This window comes from Zootoca vivipara, chromosome 11 (assembly GCF_965207765.1).
Source record: "Zootoca vivipara chromosome 11, rZooViv2.hap1.1, whole genome shotgun sequence".
NCBI classification, from domain to species: Eukaryota; Metazoa; Chordata; class Lepidosauria; order Squamata; family Lacertidae; genus Zootoca; species Zootoca vivipara.
In genome coordinates, this window is record NC_142594.1 from 56,369,224 (window position 1) to 56,384,968 (window position 15,745).

Genomic DNA, 15,745 nt, shown 5'->3' on the forward strand with positions numbered 1-15,745 from the left:
GTCATATCCCACACAAGGTAGGAGGTGCGGGCGCCCTTCTCGTTTGTACAAGGCGTTTGGGCTTCGTAGGCCAAATTATGAAGAAGGGGGCCACCCATCTTCTCAAGGTGGAAGGACAGATTCATACTCGTCCACAAAAAGAGAGATCTTTGCGATGTTAGGGAACCAAGTCCAGTTGGCTGCCAATTAGATAAGTTCAAGGTGTAGAAAGCCCTACACAGCTTGGGATCTCCCAGTAGGGTTGCCATATTTGTAGAAGTAAAATTCAGTTGTTGGCCTTTTTTTGTGAAATGAACCTCAAAATCGTTGAGGGTTGTTTTTTTTTAAAGGAAACTCAGGTTGTTGAGGTTCCTTTTTAGACGATCAGCTTCAAAATCCCAAACATTTCAACAATTATTTGAAGTTCCCACCCCGGACACCATTTTCACCAATCATAGGGCAACCCATAAGCAGGATGCCTGAAGTACTTGTCTTATTCCTTATTTTATTTATTTATTTATTTATTTATTTATTTATTTACTAGCTGGCCCTGCCACGTGTTGCTGTGGCTAATCCCTGTGACTGCCCCCACCCTGTGCTGATCCATGATGTATCCCACCTCCCCCCCGGCTTATCCCTGTGATTCCCCCCACCCTGTCCCGACCCATGATGTATCACGCTCCCTCTTCCCCCCACCCCCGGCTCATCCCTGTGACTGGTCCCACCGTGTGCTGACCTATCCCGTCCCCATCTCCCCCCAACGCCACCCAGGCGAGTCAGTACCTCCATTCAGCCTAGTCTGTAAAGTCTTCGGCCTAGTATGTAAACGGGAGCCGAGGTGCTGTTGAGAGGGAAGGTTTTATAGGTGCCGTACCAGTGTAGCCACCGCTAGAGGGCGCTGGTTTGCAACCTGGTTCTTTTCCCAGCATGCATTTTCGTCTGAGTGGTGTGTTCTGAAACACAGGGTTTTGGGGTTTTTACATTGCGCAGGTGTGACATCTGTCTACGCAAAATTCCCTATAGCCTCCAGACATTCGCATGTGATGTTGTGTCAAAATTTCACCTCAATCGGTCAAGCGGTTTTGGTGAAAAGTGGAAACACACCTACATGCCCAGTTTATATATATATATATATATATATATATATATATATATATATATATATATAATACATCTACTCATTGCGTTTATGTTCCACCTTTTTCTCCAATGAGCTCAAGGTGGTTCTCTCCCTCCCCATTTAAGCCCCAGAACAACCCCTGGGAAGCTGGTTCAGCTGAGAGGCATAGCTGCCAAGTCTCCCGTTTTCCCCGGGAAAACCCCTTTTTTACTTACCTTTTCCCGGTGGTCCCCCGTATCACTTTGTCTCCCGTTTTTCTCCATTATTTTCTCCTGCCGGGGGCCATTTTTTTTCTTTCCGATTTGCCCTTCTATGGGCACCCAAAATGGCCGCCGCCAGCTTCAAAAATCGCATATACGCATGTCCGGAAGTGCATAGACGTGACTTCCGGTGTTGGCGGCGGCCATTTTGGTGCCCATAGATGGGCGAAGCGACACCGGAAGTTGCGTCGGCACACTTCCTGACATGCGTACAAGCGACTTTTGAAGCCACCGCCGGCCATTTTGGGTGCCCATAGAAGGGCAAAGCAACACCGGAAGTTACATCGACGCAACTTCCGGTGTAAAATGGCTGCCGGTCCCGGATTCTGCAGTCCGGAACTTGGAAGGTAAGCTGAGAGGCAGTGACGGGCATTTCACAAGTAGGGAGCCAATGCAGAAGGGCCTGTTCTTGTGTTGCCACCCTCCAGACCTCTTGTGGAGGAGGCACACCGTGGTCTCAGGGGATGAACGCAGAGTCCGGGTCAGTTTATATGGTCCTGGAGGCATTGTGGTCCTGAGGCGTTGAGGGCCTTTGAAGTCTGAAAACCCTCTTAAACCAAAAGACGACGTGGCCACCACCGTGTTTTCATCGACAGGCCTTCTATGAGCGTCTATTCTGTTGGATCGTGGCCCGCATCAACACGGTCATCGAGGTCAAGAACTACGATGCCCGAATCCATGGCAAGAATACGGTGATTGGAGTCCTGGACATCTATGGTTTCGAGATCTTCGACAACAATAGGTAGGCGTCTTTCACCTAGGGGAGACCCCCTGAGGCAAACAAAATACAGTTCTGCACCCCCTTCTGCATTACACATTTAAAGCAGTGTGATAACTATTTAAACAGTTGTCGCTTCCCTCAAAGAATCCTGGGAGATGTAGTTTGTTAAGGATGCCGAGAGTTGTGAGGAGAACCCTCTTCCCTTCACAGAACTACCATTCCCAGAGTTGCAGAGGAAGAGGAAGAGGGATTGATTATTAAACCATTCTGGGAATTGTAGCTCTGTACCGGGAAAAGGGGCCTCTGAACAACCCTCAACACCCACCCTCAACAAACTACAGCTCCCAGAATTCTTTGGGGGAGCTAAGTGGTATGATACTGCTTTAAACGTATGGGGTCAGAATCCCACCAGCAGGTGGACTACTGGTTAGTTTCTGGGTGTTGCCGGGATCCTTGGAAAGGACGGCGGGCTTTAACCGGATCCGACCATTTTCAGGATCACGTGACAACAGGTTGCGTTCCCGCTATCCATTTAAAGTTCTATGATACCACTTTAAGGAGTCATGGCTTCCCCCAAGGAATTCTGGGACCTGTAGTTTGTTAAGGATGCTGAGAGTAGTTAGTAGACATCCTCCTATTCCTGTCACAGAGCTACAATTTCCAGAGCAGTTTCAATAGTCAATGCCTCTTCCCAGGGAACTCAGGGAAATGTAGTTCTGGGAGAGGAATAGGGACTTCCTTACAACCTTCATCACCCTTCCCAAACTACATGTCCCAGGATGCTTTGGGGGAAGCCATGACTGTTTAAAGTGGTACCACAGTGCTTTAAATGTATGGTGTGATGGGGCCTCTCTCCTCTTCTTTTGGACAGCCCTTCGGGTATCAAGAGTGCCACCATTTCCCCAAACAGCCGTCTCTTCTCCAGGCTCAGCGGTCCCATCCTTCCCTCACACAACTTGCTTTCCATACCACTGAACCGTCTTCCTGGCCCTCCTCTGAACCTCTTCCAAATTGCCTACGCTCTTTCCGAAAGTGTGATGTCCAGAATTAGGCCTGCTCAAATTTGGGTTCCCCGGTACTAAAATCTGAGGTTCCCCAGTGACATTGATGGGCAGGCATTTCAGGGCCAACAAAAGAAAACCCAGCCTGCCCCGCAAAACGTATGGAACTCGCTGTCACAAGATGCGACAATAGCCACTGGCTCAGGTGACTTTAAAAGAAAATTAGACAAATGTGTCGGCTGTCTGATCAATAACTTGCAGTCGTGATGGCTAAGCTAAACGGTCTCGGTCTAGTATACCTGAAGGAGCATCTCCACCCTCATCGTTCTGCCCGGACACTGAGGTCCAGTGCCGAGGGCCTTCTGGCGGTTCCCTCACTATGAGAAGCCAAGTTACAGGGAACCAAGCAGAGGGCCTTTTCAGTAGTGGCACCCGCCCTGTGGAACGCCCTCCCACCAGATGTCAAAAAGAAAACAACTACCAGACTTTTAGAAGACATCTGAAGGCAGCCCTGTTTAGGGAAGCTTTTAATGTTTAATAGATTATTGCATTTTAATATTCTGTTCAGAGTGGCTGGGGAAACTCCGCCAGATGGGTGGGGTATTGATGTGTTTTTTCCAATAAAGGGTTAATTTCACCTCCTCCGTGTGATTTCCTGCAGGCTCGCTTCTGACACCAGCTGCTGCTTGTGAGACTCAGCAGGCAGGAGGGTGGGGATAATAATAATAATAATAATAATAATAATAATAACAACAACAACAACAACAACAACAACAATAATAATAATAATTTTTTATTATTTAGAAATATTATTTAGACCCAGAGGCACTATGGCATTAAAACTGAACCAGGGCTCAAATCCCTGCCTTGAAGCTCACGGGCTCACCTTCCATTGTAATTAAATAAGTCTGGACTCTGCCACTGAGCTATGGTTTTGCCCTGGGGTGCAGAATCCCCTTTGCTCTGTGGGGTGCAGATTGGGGTCTTGAGTCTCGCCTGCTCCCTCTCCCTTTCAGCTTTGAGCAGTTCTGCATCAACTACTGCAACGAGAAGCTGCAGCAGCTGTTCATCGAGCTGATCCTGCGGCAGGAGCAGGAGGAGTACCAGCGCGAGGGGATCGAGTGGCAACACGTGAGTCGCGGTGGCCGGTGAGGGGGAGATCATGACAGGATGGGAGAGGTGGGGGGGGGGTTAATAAAAAATAACAACCACAGTGTGCCCTCCATGGGATTTCACAGGGGAACTGCATGAATCTTATCTAGCAACACATGGAATTTTAATTTGGCCGCAATACTATTTCCCACTCTACCCCTGAGTCACAGACCTTCTGAAAGGTGCCTCGGAGACTTTTGTTTTAGAATCATAGAATCATAGAGTTGGAAGAGACCACAAGGGCCATCCAGCCCAACCCCCTGCTGAGCAGGAAACACCATCAAAGCATTCTTGACATATGCCTGTCAAGCCTCTGCTTAAAGACCTCCAAAGAAGGAGACTCCACCACACTCCTTGGTAGCAAATTCCACTGCCGAACAGCTCTTACTGTCAGGAAGTTCATTCTAATGTTTAGGTGGAATCTTCTTTCTTGTAGTTTGAATCCATTGCTCCGTGTCCGCTTCTCTGGAGCAGCAGAAAACAACCTTTCTCCCTCCTCTATATGACATCCTTTTATATATTTGAACATGGCTATCATATCACCCCTTAACCTTCTCTTCTCCAGGCTAAACATACCCAGCTCCCTAAGCCGTTCCTCATAAGGCATCGTTTCCAGGCCTTTGACCATTTTGGTTGCCCTCTTCTGGACACGTTCCAGCTTGTCAGTATCCTTCTTGAACGGTGGTGCCCAGAACTGGACACAGTACTCCAGGTTTTAACCGTTTTACTGCCTCGCCCTCGACAGATTGAATATTTCAACAACCAAATCATTGTGGACCTGGTGGAGGAGCCGCACAAGGGCATAATCGCTGTGCTGGATGAGGCCTGCCTGACTGGGGGGAAAGTCACCGACGCCCTTTTCCTGGAGTCCATGAATGCCAGGCTTGGCAAACACCCACACTATGCCAGCAGGAAGGTAAGAAGGGGGTACCTCAAAGCAAAACAGAGGCAGCCCCCCACCCTTCTTCAGCACATGGGCCAAAGGAAGGAACAGAATTAATCTGAGCCTTGAAAACACATGGAGCTGGAAGGGAAAGTGGGCAAGAGTGCCATTCTTCCAACTTCCTTCTTTGACTCTATGTCTGTTTCAGCTCCGGATTCAGGTTTGATGAGGCTCTAAGCTACTGACGGTAATGGGGCCCTTTATATGTCCAGCTGTCCTCTGTCAACAACAAATTGTCACTGTTTTTGTGTTGAATATATGCTACATGGTAATTTATGGACCTCATAGGTATCTCAAGCCATTTGCACATCACAAAATATAGATTTTTAGAAGACATCTGAAGGCAGCGGGAGGCAGTGCAAGACAGGAGTGCCTGGCGTGCTCTGGTCCATGGGGTCACGAAGAGTCGGACACGACTAAACGACTAAACAACAACAACAATATTAATCATGAAATACATGCCATGCAACCAGTTGATGCAGAATCTAGGCACCCTATAAATAGAAATGAGAAAATCAGTGATATTTTAGGGAGCAGGCTAGCAGGCGGGGCCCATGACTTACATCCTAGGAGCCTACACAACACAAAACACGGTTGCTGTATGTAGGTTTTATTTTATTTGTTTTTTTATCTTATATTTTAGAAATGTACATCCAGTTCCCCCCCCCTTCAAATTCCCCCTCCCTAAGAGAGTGGGGCCCTAAGCTATAGCTTGTTTAGCTTATATGTAAATCCGGCACTGGTCAAGGGAGAGAAAGGAATCATAGAATCATAGAATCAGAGTTGGAAGAGACCACAAGGGCTATCCAGTCCAACCCCCTGCCAAGCAGGAAACACCATCAAATCATTCTTGACATATGCCTGTCAAGCCTCTGCTTAAAGACCTCCAAAGAGGGAGACTCCACCACACTCCTTGGCAGCAAATTCCACTGCTGAACAGCTCTTACTGTCAAGAAATTCTTCCTAATGTTTAGGTGGAATCTTCTTTAGAATCTTTAGGTGGAAATCTCCAGGGGAGCAGAGTCTGTACCACCTTCTGAGGTAGCCTGTTCCACTGTTGAGCAGTTCTTCCCATCTATTTATTTAGATCATTTCTATAGCAAAATAAAAAAATTCCTTCCAGTAGCACCTTAGAGACCAACTAAGTTTGTCATTGGTATGAGCTTTCGTGTGCATGCACACTTCTTCAGATTCTATAGCACTTCTATAGCACTTCTTCAGTTTCTATAACAGTTTATATTATGTGTTGTTGTTTTTTTAAAAAAAATCTGAGTAGTTTACAGCAATACCTTAACACAGATAGAAGATTGATAGAGCATTGCAAAAGAAAATCAAACAAAAAGAAATGCACATTGGAAACGGCATACTTAGCAGCAAAATAAAGATGCTCTTCAGCATAAAGAAGTCACAATCAAATACAGAAATACAATGGAAAAACCCATGTGTTAGAAAGCATTGTTAGCAGCTGAGCAAAATCGCTGTGATCTAAGCAGCGCCCACCCCCCACCCCAAGTTACTTCTCCAAACACAAACTCAGCAACTTCCCACATATAGACGTCACTTTCCACCCTCCCAACCATTCATACCCATATTAACAGAGCCACCTCCTCCGGAAGACTCGGGAACCAAGAAGAGCTAAACTTCAATAAAGAATGGGGAAATTTATCTAGGAGATCACTGTAAACCAGGCACCCCCAAACGTGGCCCTCCAGCTGTTTTGGGACTACAACTCCCACCATCCCTAGCTAACAGGACCAGTGGTCAGGGATGATGGGAATTGTAGTCTCAAAACATCTGGAGGGGTGAGTTGGGGGATGCCTGTTGTAAACAGATGAAAACACGAGCAGGATTTTAATAACATGCCATTAACATTATGGACAAGGGACCCAGGTGGTGCTGTGGGTTAAACCACAGAGTCTAGAGCTTGCTGATCAGAAGGTCGGCGGTTCGAATCCCTGCAATGGGGTGAGCTCCCGTTGTTCGGTCCCAGCTCCTGCCCACCTAGCAGTTCGAAAGCACATCAAAGTGCAAGTAGATAAATAGGGACCGCTCCGGCAGGAAGGTAAACGGCGTTTCCGTGCGCTGCTCTGGTTCTCCAGAAGCAGCTTTGTCATGCTGGCCACATGACCCGGAAGCTGTCTGCGGACAAACGCCGGCTCCCTCGGCCTATAGAGCGAGATGAGCGCCGCAACCCCAGAGTCGGACACGACTGGACCTGATGGTCAGGGGCCCCTTTACCTTTAACATTATGGACAAGATGGAAAGATACAAAATGGACTGTGGCAGTTAAGAGGGTGTACGATAGGATCTGTGGAGGGGAAGGTGGGAAGTCCAGAGATCTGGAGAAATCTCTAAATTTGGATATGTAATTTGGATTGTTATAAACTAATATTTGCAAAACCAAATAAAAAGGATTACAAAAAAAAGAGAGCTACCTCCCAGCCAACAGTTTATCCCAAAGCAAATGCCTTATTCCAAAGGATCCCAGGCAGCATGAAATATAATTTCCAGCCAGCTCATTCACCCACCTCTATCTAGGACAATGGAGTTCAACGCTAACAGCAACAGAACCACTTCCCCCCTGTTTCCTACCAAAGGTTAGATCCCTGTACAGGCTCAGCCTCTTGCACTAAGTGGCACCATACAAAAAAAAAACTTCCTAACGCGCACAGACCTTGCGGCCTGGACTCTCTATGAACAGCAAAATACACGATTCCAGTAATCAAGCAACAATGCATCCCTCACATTGCCCGCATGCAGCCCCCAAGGGAACATCCCAAGAGTTGCAGGGTGGTCCAGTGTTCTAGCGGTGGGGGGGGGCATCACTGCTTCCTGTGGGAGGGAGTGTTAGGATCGTCCTACTCTCGTGTAGGACCCTGGCAGAGACACATGCCCGATTGGCATGTTCTCTCCCTCCTGGCCATTCCTTCGGGAGCTTCAAAAGCTTTCTTCAGCCCGAACATCACAGCGACTGATACCAGGGAGCATCAGCACACTTAGGGATCCACAGAGTATTCGCCGTTTGCGTAACAGAACTCAGCAGCACAGCATTTTGGCTAATCTACTTTTGTTTACATATAGTAGACTCGTAGCATTCTGACTTAGCTCCTTCCTCTTTCTTATCAGACAGTAAAGAGAGAAAGAAACAAAGGACAATAGTCCTACATTCCGGAACATAGTAATATTATTATTTATTTATTTATTTATTTATTTATTTATTTATTATTTATACCCCGTCCATCTGGCTGGGTTTCCCCAGCCACTCTGGGCGGCTTCCAACAGAAAAATAAAACACAGTAATCTATTAAACATTAAAAGCCTCCCTGAACAGGGCTGCCTTCAGATGTCTTCTAAAAGTCTGGTAGTTGTTTTCCTCTTTGACATCTGTTGGGAGGGCGTTCCACCGGGCAGGCACCACCACTGAGAAGGCCCTCTGCCTAGTTCCCTGCAACTTGGCTTCTCGCAACGAGGGAACCGCCAGAAGGCCCTTGGCACTGGACCTCAGTGTCCGGGCAGAATGATGGAGGTGGAGACGCTCCTTCAGGTATACTGGACCGAGGCCATTTAGGGCTTTAAAGGTCAGCACCAACACTTTGAATTGTGCTCGGAAACGTACTGGGAGCCAATGTAGATCTTTCAGGACCGGGGTTATATGGTCTCGGCGACCGCTCCCAGTCACCAGTCCAGCTGCCGCATTCTGCATTAGTTGTAGTTTCCGGGTCACCTTCAAAGGTAGCCCCACGTAGAGCGCATTGCAGTAGTCCAAGCGGGACTTGGTAGTACAAAACATCCTGTTTCCGTCACTTTCCACACTTTGGAATGAAAACATACACCGTCATGTGGTAAACAACAATCCCATGACTGCAAACACGGAGCAAGAATCCTAACAGGGAGTTCCATAGATGAACCGTGCTCTCTGTGAAGAATTACTTCCTTTTTTCGCCTGCCCTGATTCTTCCCACATTCAGCTTCACTGCATGGTCATGAGTTCCATTGTGAATGGAGCTGAATCGTCTTCACAGTGATATGTTTCAGTTTTATGTTGTGAACCGCCCTGAGATCTACAGCTATAGGGCGGTCAAATGAATGAATGAATGTCTGCTTCCTTCCTCCTCCCTGCAGCTCAATCCTGCTGACAAGTCCATGGATTTCGGACGCGATTTCCGCATTAAGCACTATGCAGGAGACGTCACGTGAGTTTTGCTCTGGCTTGACGGTTATACTCCATTATTCGTGGAAGGTGGCACGGGGTTTGCAGGGTAGGGTAAGCCCGTGTATTGGTTAGGGTGTCGAACAAGCACTTGGGAGAGACCAGGGTTCGAATCCCCACTCAGTGTCAGGTCAGGGACTGGTTTGTTGTTTGTTTGTTTTTAAATTATTAGATTTTCCAATTAAACAACATCAAATCACATTGAAATTATTCCCAATTACACTTTATATTACAAATCCAAATTAATTATACAATTCCAATTAAAGGAAACATTCCAATTATGCTGAATTTTTCAGACTCCCCATGCCTCTGATTCCAGAGCTTCCTACTAATCACTACTGCTTTTAATAATTTCTCCCTGATTATTCAGCCTCTCATGTAACCTTCACACATTGTCCCAAAATAATACAGTCCTTTCCTAACAGTCTTTGTTGACATCCTTTAATCTTCTCCAAGCCTCTGAGTTGTGTTGCCAGCCGGGTTTTACCAAAATATTTTCTACTAGTGTCGTTCAGCCCGTTAAATAAACGGGCGCTAGAACATATGTGAGCGCTGCGCGGAGCACCGGATCGAGGAGCCGGTCTGCAGAGTCAGCGCCCAGCAACACCGTGCTGGATTGAAGAGGCAATGCTCCGTGCGGCGTTGCTGGGCGCTGACTCTGCAGACCGGCTCCTCGATCCGGTGCTCCGCGCAGCGCTGATGAGCCCCGACCCGGTGCTAGAACATACCCGAGAGCAGTGCGGAGCGGCATGGGCGCCCTTGGCAAGCTCAGGGCGGCACTCCCGGCTGGCCTGCGGGCAGTTCGGCCGCCAGAGAGGCTCTTCAGAGGCGCCTCCACCGCACAGCTCCGCCCTCAGCCTCCCGCTCCGGAAGTGGAGGCGGCCGCCGTGCTCTACATCCACGTGAGTCCAGGGGAAGAGGAACGTGACCCACCGTGCGCGCGAAGCAAAATAATTTTTTGGCATTTGGCGGCTGCAGGTAAACGGTAGGCAGAGGGTTGAGGGAGGAGAGTGCGTGCGCGCGTGCGTCCAGTCTCTTCGTCCAGTCCCTGTGTCCATGGGGCACGTGTGCGGTAGCGCAGACACAGGGACTGGACGCAGAGACACCGGGACTTTATTATACAGGATTGTTGCATGGATTTGTGTCTTTATCTCCCTCTGATTGCTGGTCTTTTTCAAATCCAACAGTACACAATCACAAATCATGTCCAAATTCTACTCCATAGCTCCTCCGAAGACAGATTTACAGCTTTTCCAGCGAGGGGTTAGCCAAGTCAAATCTTATCACTCTTCTAAAAACAAGCAATGGCTTCTTCCTTGCCTCTAGCTGCTCTCCACTTCGGCGTCATTTCGTGCTAGGTCAGGGACTGGTTAGACGCAGAGGAGTGGTGGGAGGAACCAGCTGGGGAACCACCAAGGGAAGAGGGCTCAGATCCTGGGAAGTGGTGGCAGGATAAGCGGTCAGAGGGAGAAGAGGGCATGGGAAGCTACACAGCAAGCAAGCAGGGTTTTACCAAGCCTCTACGGATCTGTGTTTCAGGTACTCCGTGGAGGGATTTCTGGACAAGAACAAGGACACTCTTTTCCAGGACTTCAAGCGGCTGATGTATAACAGGTATGTCGGCCTGAGCCAGGCGGAGCTCCCAGAATGACCTTGATGAAATGGCAATACTGTGTGTATCCGGTCAGAGCATTTGTCTGCCGTGCCCAGGAGGGCTCTTCCAGCCTTCCCCGACCAAAGGGATGCACACGGCAGAGAGTTCACTCTTTGTTGTCGGAGATAACACTTGCTTCTGCAGTTCCGAATACCGACAAAGCTGCTCCCGGTTCTGTGCCCTATGGAGTGGTTGCAGCAGCTGGGGACCACTCCCCTTCACAGGCGCCAACTCATATGGGCCGAGTCCTCTTCGGCCGCCCCAATAAAATATTTGAGGGAGCCAGCCCCCCCCCCCGGTTGATGGGCATTGCCATTCAAATGGTGTGTGCACACTGCATCACGTGATCCATTGCTAGGCAGACTAAGGCCCGGGGGCCGGATCCAGCCCAATCGCCTTCTAAATCTGGCCCATGGACGGTCCGGTAATCAGTGTGTTTTTACATTGAGAAGAACGTGTCTTTTTATTTAAAATGCATCTCTGGGTTATTTGTGGGGCCTGCCTGGTGTTTTTACACGGTAGAATGTGTGGCTTTTATTTAAAATACACTTCTGTGTTATTTGTGGGGCATAGGAATTTGTTCATTCCCCCCCAAAAAAAATATAGTCCTGTCCCCCACAAGGTCTGAGGGACAGTGGACCGGCCCCCTGCTGAAAACGTTTGCTGACCCCGATGTGATAGATTACATGGGGTTTCCTTGCCCCCCCTCCAATATTTTATTGAGGTTGGCACCCCTGCTCCCCCACCACTAATTTATGTACCTTCCCCCCAAGTGGCTTTTGGTGCCTCCCCACCGCTCCTCCGCATCCTGTCATTGAATTCTACTCAATATTGATCCAGAACAGATTCCAACGTATAGTTAGCAGAGTAAAAACTTAAAACACGTTGCAGGATTCCCAAAAAAGTAGACCAGAGGCAATGAATATTTCATCCAGCAGAGCTTTACTGCTACTGAAGGCAAATGAGCATCATGTTCACAAATCCAATACATTCAGAATTGGCCCTGTCCATAAGAAATCCAGTTGCAGCAGACTTGACTTAAACTTAAACCTTAACACTATGTTTAAACCTTAACACTATGTACAGAACACCACACCAGAAGGAAGAGAGATGGAAAGAGAAAGTGAAGCCCAGGCTCCTTCTGGCCTTATTATTATAGTCAACATGACCTTGACAGAAGAGATAAGAGAACCACTTTAAGGCTGCTGTCCTCAACTTCTCTGAAGGAATAATCCAAACATCATGAACCTTCTGCTTGCTTCTTTCACACAGAGAAGCTTCCAGAACCCCCTTGAATTACTTAGAATAGGAAAGATCTCTCTACACGTCAGATCAATGCTTTCTGCACTAAGAAATGCAAGCGGACGCATCCAGGACAGGCCGACGGGAGCTGGAGTTGGGTGTGCTTTCTGGGGCTGCTAAGAAGCCTGGCCAAAGGTGCGCAGCGTTTAACTGGAAATCCCGGGGGTTGAACCTGTGGCCTTCCCTATGCAAGGATACCCTTCTGCCAAGCAACAGCCCCTCCGAGCCCAGATTCAGAGCCAGCTCATTATACTGCTTAGCGGAAGGATGGTCTCTCAGCAAACTATTGAGAAGCAACAGCAGTGCTACCCTTTAAGCCCCTAGGGTGGATGAGTTGCGCCCTGCGAGTTCTTAGCTCCTCTGCATCCTGTGATGTTCCCACACACATGGTCACCAGTGGGCTTTGGCCATGCCCAGAGAGGCTGAGGGTTAAGGAACGGGTGGCGTTGGCAGCGGCCAGGACCCCCTGACTCCCGCTCTGTGCTCTTTCCCCAGCGCAGACCCAGTCCTCCAGGACATGTGGCCAGAGGGCCAGCAGAGCATCACTGAGGTCACCAAGAGGCCCCTGACGGCTGCTACCCTCTTCAAAAACTCCATCGTGGCGCTGGTGGAGAACCTGGCGTCGAAGGTAACTTTAGATCAGTGTTTCTCAACCTTTTTTGGGCCAAGGCACACTTGTTCCATGAAAAAAATCACGAGGCACACCACCATTAAAAAAGTTAAAAAAATTAACTCCGTGCCGCCCTATATTGACTATATACAGTAATTATGACTGTAAGAAACACTTGCCAATTGCTGTGTTGGTTGCAATCTCCTGTAATAAGGCTTCACAAGCCGCTGATTTCTCTGCCAGCACAATCCTTTGCTCAGCAAGTTTCAGGTTGAGCTCATCCAGCCAGCTTCTTTAAGTTTGTCTAAAACCACCCTCCCGTGGTGGTGGCTGTTGAGAGCTGCGCTCGCCCCGCGTCGTGACCCGGCCGGCTTCCTTTCCGGCGGGTCAGTGTTGTTTGTTGGCGGCCGCCAGGCACGTGACAATGCAAATCACCCTTCTCGCCGCCGCACGTCGCAGCACACCAGCCAGCGTCTCTGGGTCAATACTGAGCGGAACAGCGGTTGAGAAACGCTGCTTTAGATAACACACACACACGGCACAACACACACCCTGTAATTGAAATTCTACTCAGTATTGACCCAGAGTCTAGATTCCAATGGCTGCTGGCCGGGACGGCTCTGCCCTGCCGCCACAGTTAGAGGCGGCAATGTTTCTGAATACCAGTCATTGGAAACCGCCGCAGGGAAGAAACACACTTGGGCCCAGATCCTGCTTGCTGGTTCCCACGGGCGTCTGGTTGGCCACTGCGAGAACAGCATGCCGTCTTGTGTTCTTACATGCGTTGTTTTATTATAAATAAATACATGTAAACCGATGTCCCGGCTTCATGGGGAGGAGGGGACAAACCCCCGCTTTGGACCACCTCCGCACCTGCATTTGCACTCTCTCTCCCTCAATTCCTGCAACAGCCGTTCCTGGGAAGGCGCTGGCGAGAGCAGGCCACCGGGGGTCCTCAGCTGCCTTGGTAACCGTTGGCAGGCACCGTGGCTCCCCTGTGCTCCTTGGCTCCCGCCTCTCTTGCTGGGAACCAAAATTAGATGGCTCTGGAAGAGGAATCGGAGCACCGCGGAGAGACAGGAGAGTCCAGATGGTCCCCCTTTGCGTGCCACCGGGGCTCTATAAATAAGCCTGTTGTGATTATCGATTGCATTTCCAGCTTCTGCCTCCCTCCAGGGAACCCGGGGGCAAGCGCACATACAATGGCTCCCTCTCGCCCGTTTTTACCCTCGCAACTAACTACTCTGTCGACTCGGCAGAGAGAGGAGGAGAGAGGAGGCCGACTGGCTGGGGATGTGGGCTGGCTCAGAATATAAGAAGAGCTTGCTAGATCAGGCCGTGGTGTTATTGGCATAAACTCAGGAGATAAGCTATTTTTGGCTTACAACAAGGCCAATGGTGCATGCTCTAGTTATCTCTCGCTTGGACTACTGCAATGCGCTCTAGGTGGGGCTACCTTTGAAGGTGACCCGGAAACTACACCTAATCCAGAATGCGGCAGCTAGACTGGTGACTGGGTTGTTGTTGTTGTTTAGTCGTTTAGTCGTGTCCGACTCTTTGTGACCCCATGGACCAGAGCACGCCAGGCACTCCTGTCTTCCACTGCCTCCCGCAGTTTGGTCAAACTCATGCTGGTAGCTTCAAGAACACTGTCCAACCATCTCGTCCTCTGTCGTCCCCTCCTCCTAGTGCCCTCAATCTTTCCCAACATCAGGGTCTTTTCCAGGGAGTCTTCTCTTCTTCTCATGAGGTGGCCAAAGTATTGGAGCCTCAGCCTCAGGATCTGTCCTTCCAGTGAGCACTCAGGGCTGATTTCCTTCAGAATGGATAGGTTTGATCTTCTTGCAGTCCATGGGACTCTCAAGAGTCTCCTCCAGCACCATAATTCAAAATGGGACTGGGAGCGGCCGCCAAAACCACATAACACCGTTCCTGAGAGACATACATTGGCTCCCAGTACGTTTTCGAGCACAATTCAAGGTGTTGGTGCTGACCTTTAAAGCCCTAAATCCACCTGTTTTTGTTCTCCGTCGGCTATTTATTTATCTGTTTCCTTTATACCCCACCTTGTCCTCCAACGCCCTCTGGGTGGCATACGTGGTTCTTCTCCCTCTCCTCCTTTACCCCCTGAAACAACAACCCTGCAAGGCAGGCTAGGCCAACAGGGAGCGGCCGACCCCCAAGGTCACCCAGGGAGCTTTGCAATTACCGAGCAGGGATGCGAACCCAGGTTCCTAGTCCAACACTCTAACCACTGTGCCACGCTGCCTCTCCATGAGGCAGAATTCCTCAGTGAGTCGCTGGCTCTCTGCAAGCGCTTTTTTGGGGGGAGGGGGGAGTGTTGCTGAACTTCACCCATTCTTCGTTGATTCCTTTCCTGCCTCTTCCGAACAGGAGCCATATTACGTCCGTTGCATCAAGCCAAACGACCAGAAGTCTCCCTTGCTCTTTGACGCCGAGCGCTGCCGCCATCAGGTGTCGTATTTGGGACTACTTGAGAACGTGCGCGTTCGGAGGGCGGGATTCGCCTACAGGCAGCCTTACGACCGCTTCCTCCTCCGGTAAGCACCACCGCGAGGCCTTCTGTACAAACACAGCACTGCAAATTTCCCAAAGGTGGGCGGGGGCTGTTTCCTTCCCCCCTGCCACCCTGTGCCTGGCCTGATACACTCAATGGCAAAAATCAATGGATGTCGTTTCTCATGGTAGGAATATTTCTAGGGCATGGTAAGTAAGCAAAGTATCATGAGACCTGGGAGAGGGACCCCAATATCCTCTCCCAGAATGAGGTGG

General features: G+C 49.3%; 1 protein-coding gene across 2 annotated transcripts in view; it reads left to right on the forward strand.

Moving 5' to 3' along the window:
- The window catches only part of MYO1G (myosin IG), an 80,933-nt gene that overhangs the window by 19,332 nt on the left and 45,856 nt on the right, over window positions 1-15,745 (forward strand). For both annotated transcript variants that reach the window (XM_060281037.2, XM_088654451.1), the window contains exons 9-15: window positions 1,956-2,101; window positions 4,098-4,212; window positions 4,979-5,149; window positions 9,299-9,369; window positions 10,926-11,000; window positions 12,838-12,970; window positions 15,347-15,513. In XM_060281037.2, the coding sequence (XP_060137020.2) occupies window positions 1,956-2,101; window positions 4,098-4,212; window positions 4,979-5,149; window positions 9,299-9,369; window positions 10,926-11,000; window positions 12,838-12,970; window positions 15,347-15,513 (878 nt within the window). The remainder of the gene's footprint in view (window positions 1-1,955; window positions 2,102-4,097; window positions 4,213-4,978; window positions 5,150-9,298; window positions 9,370-10,925; window positions 11,001-12,837; window positions 12,971-15,346; window positions 15,514-15,745) is intronic.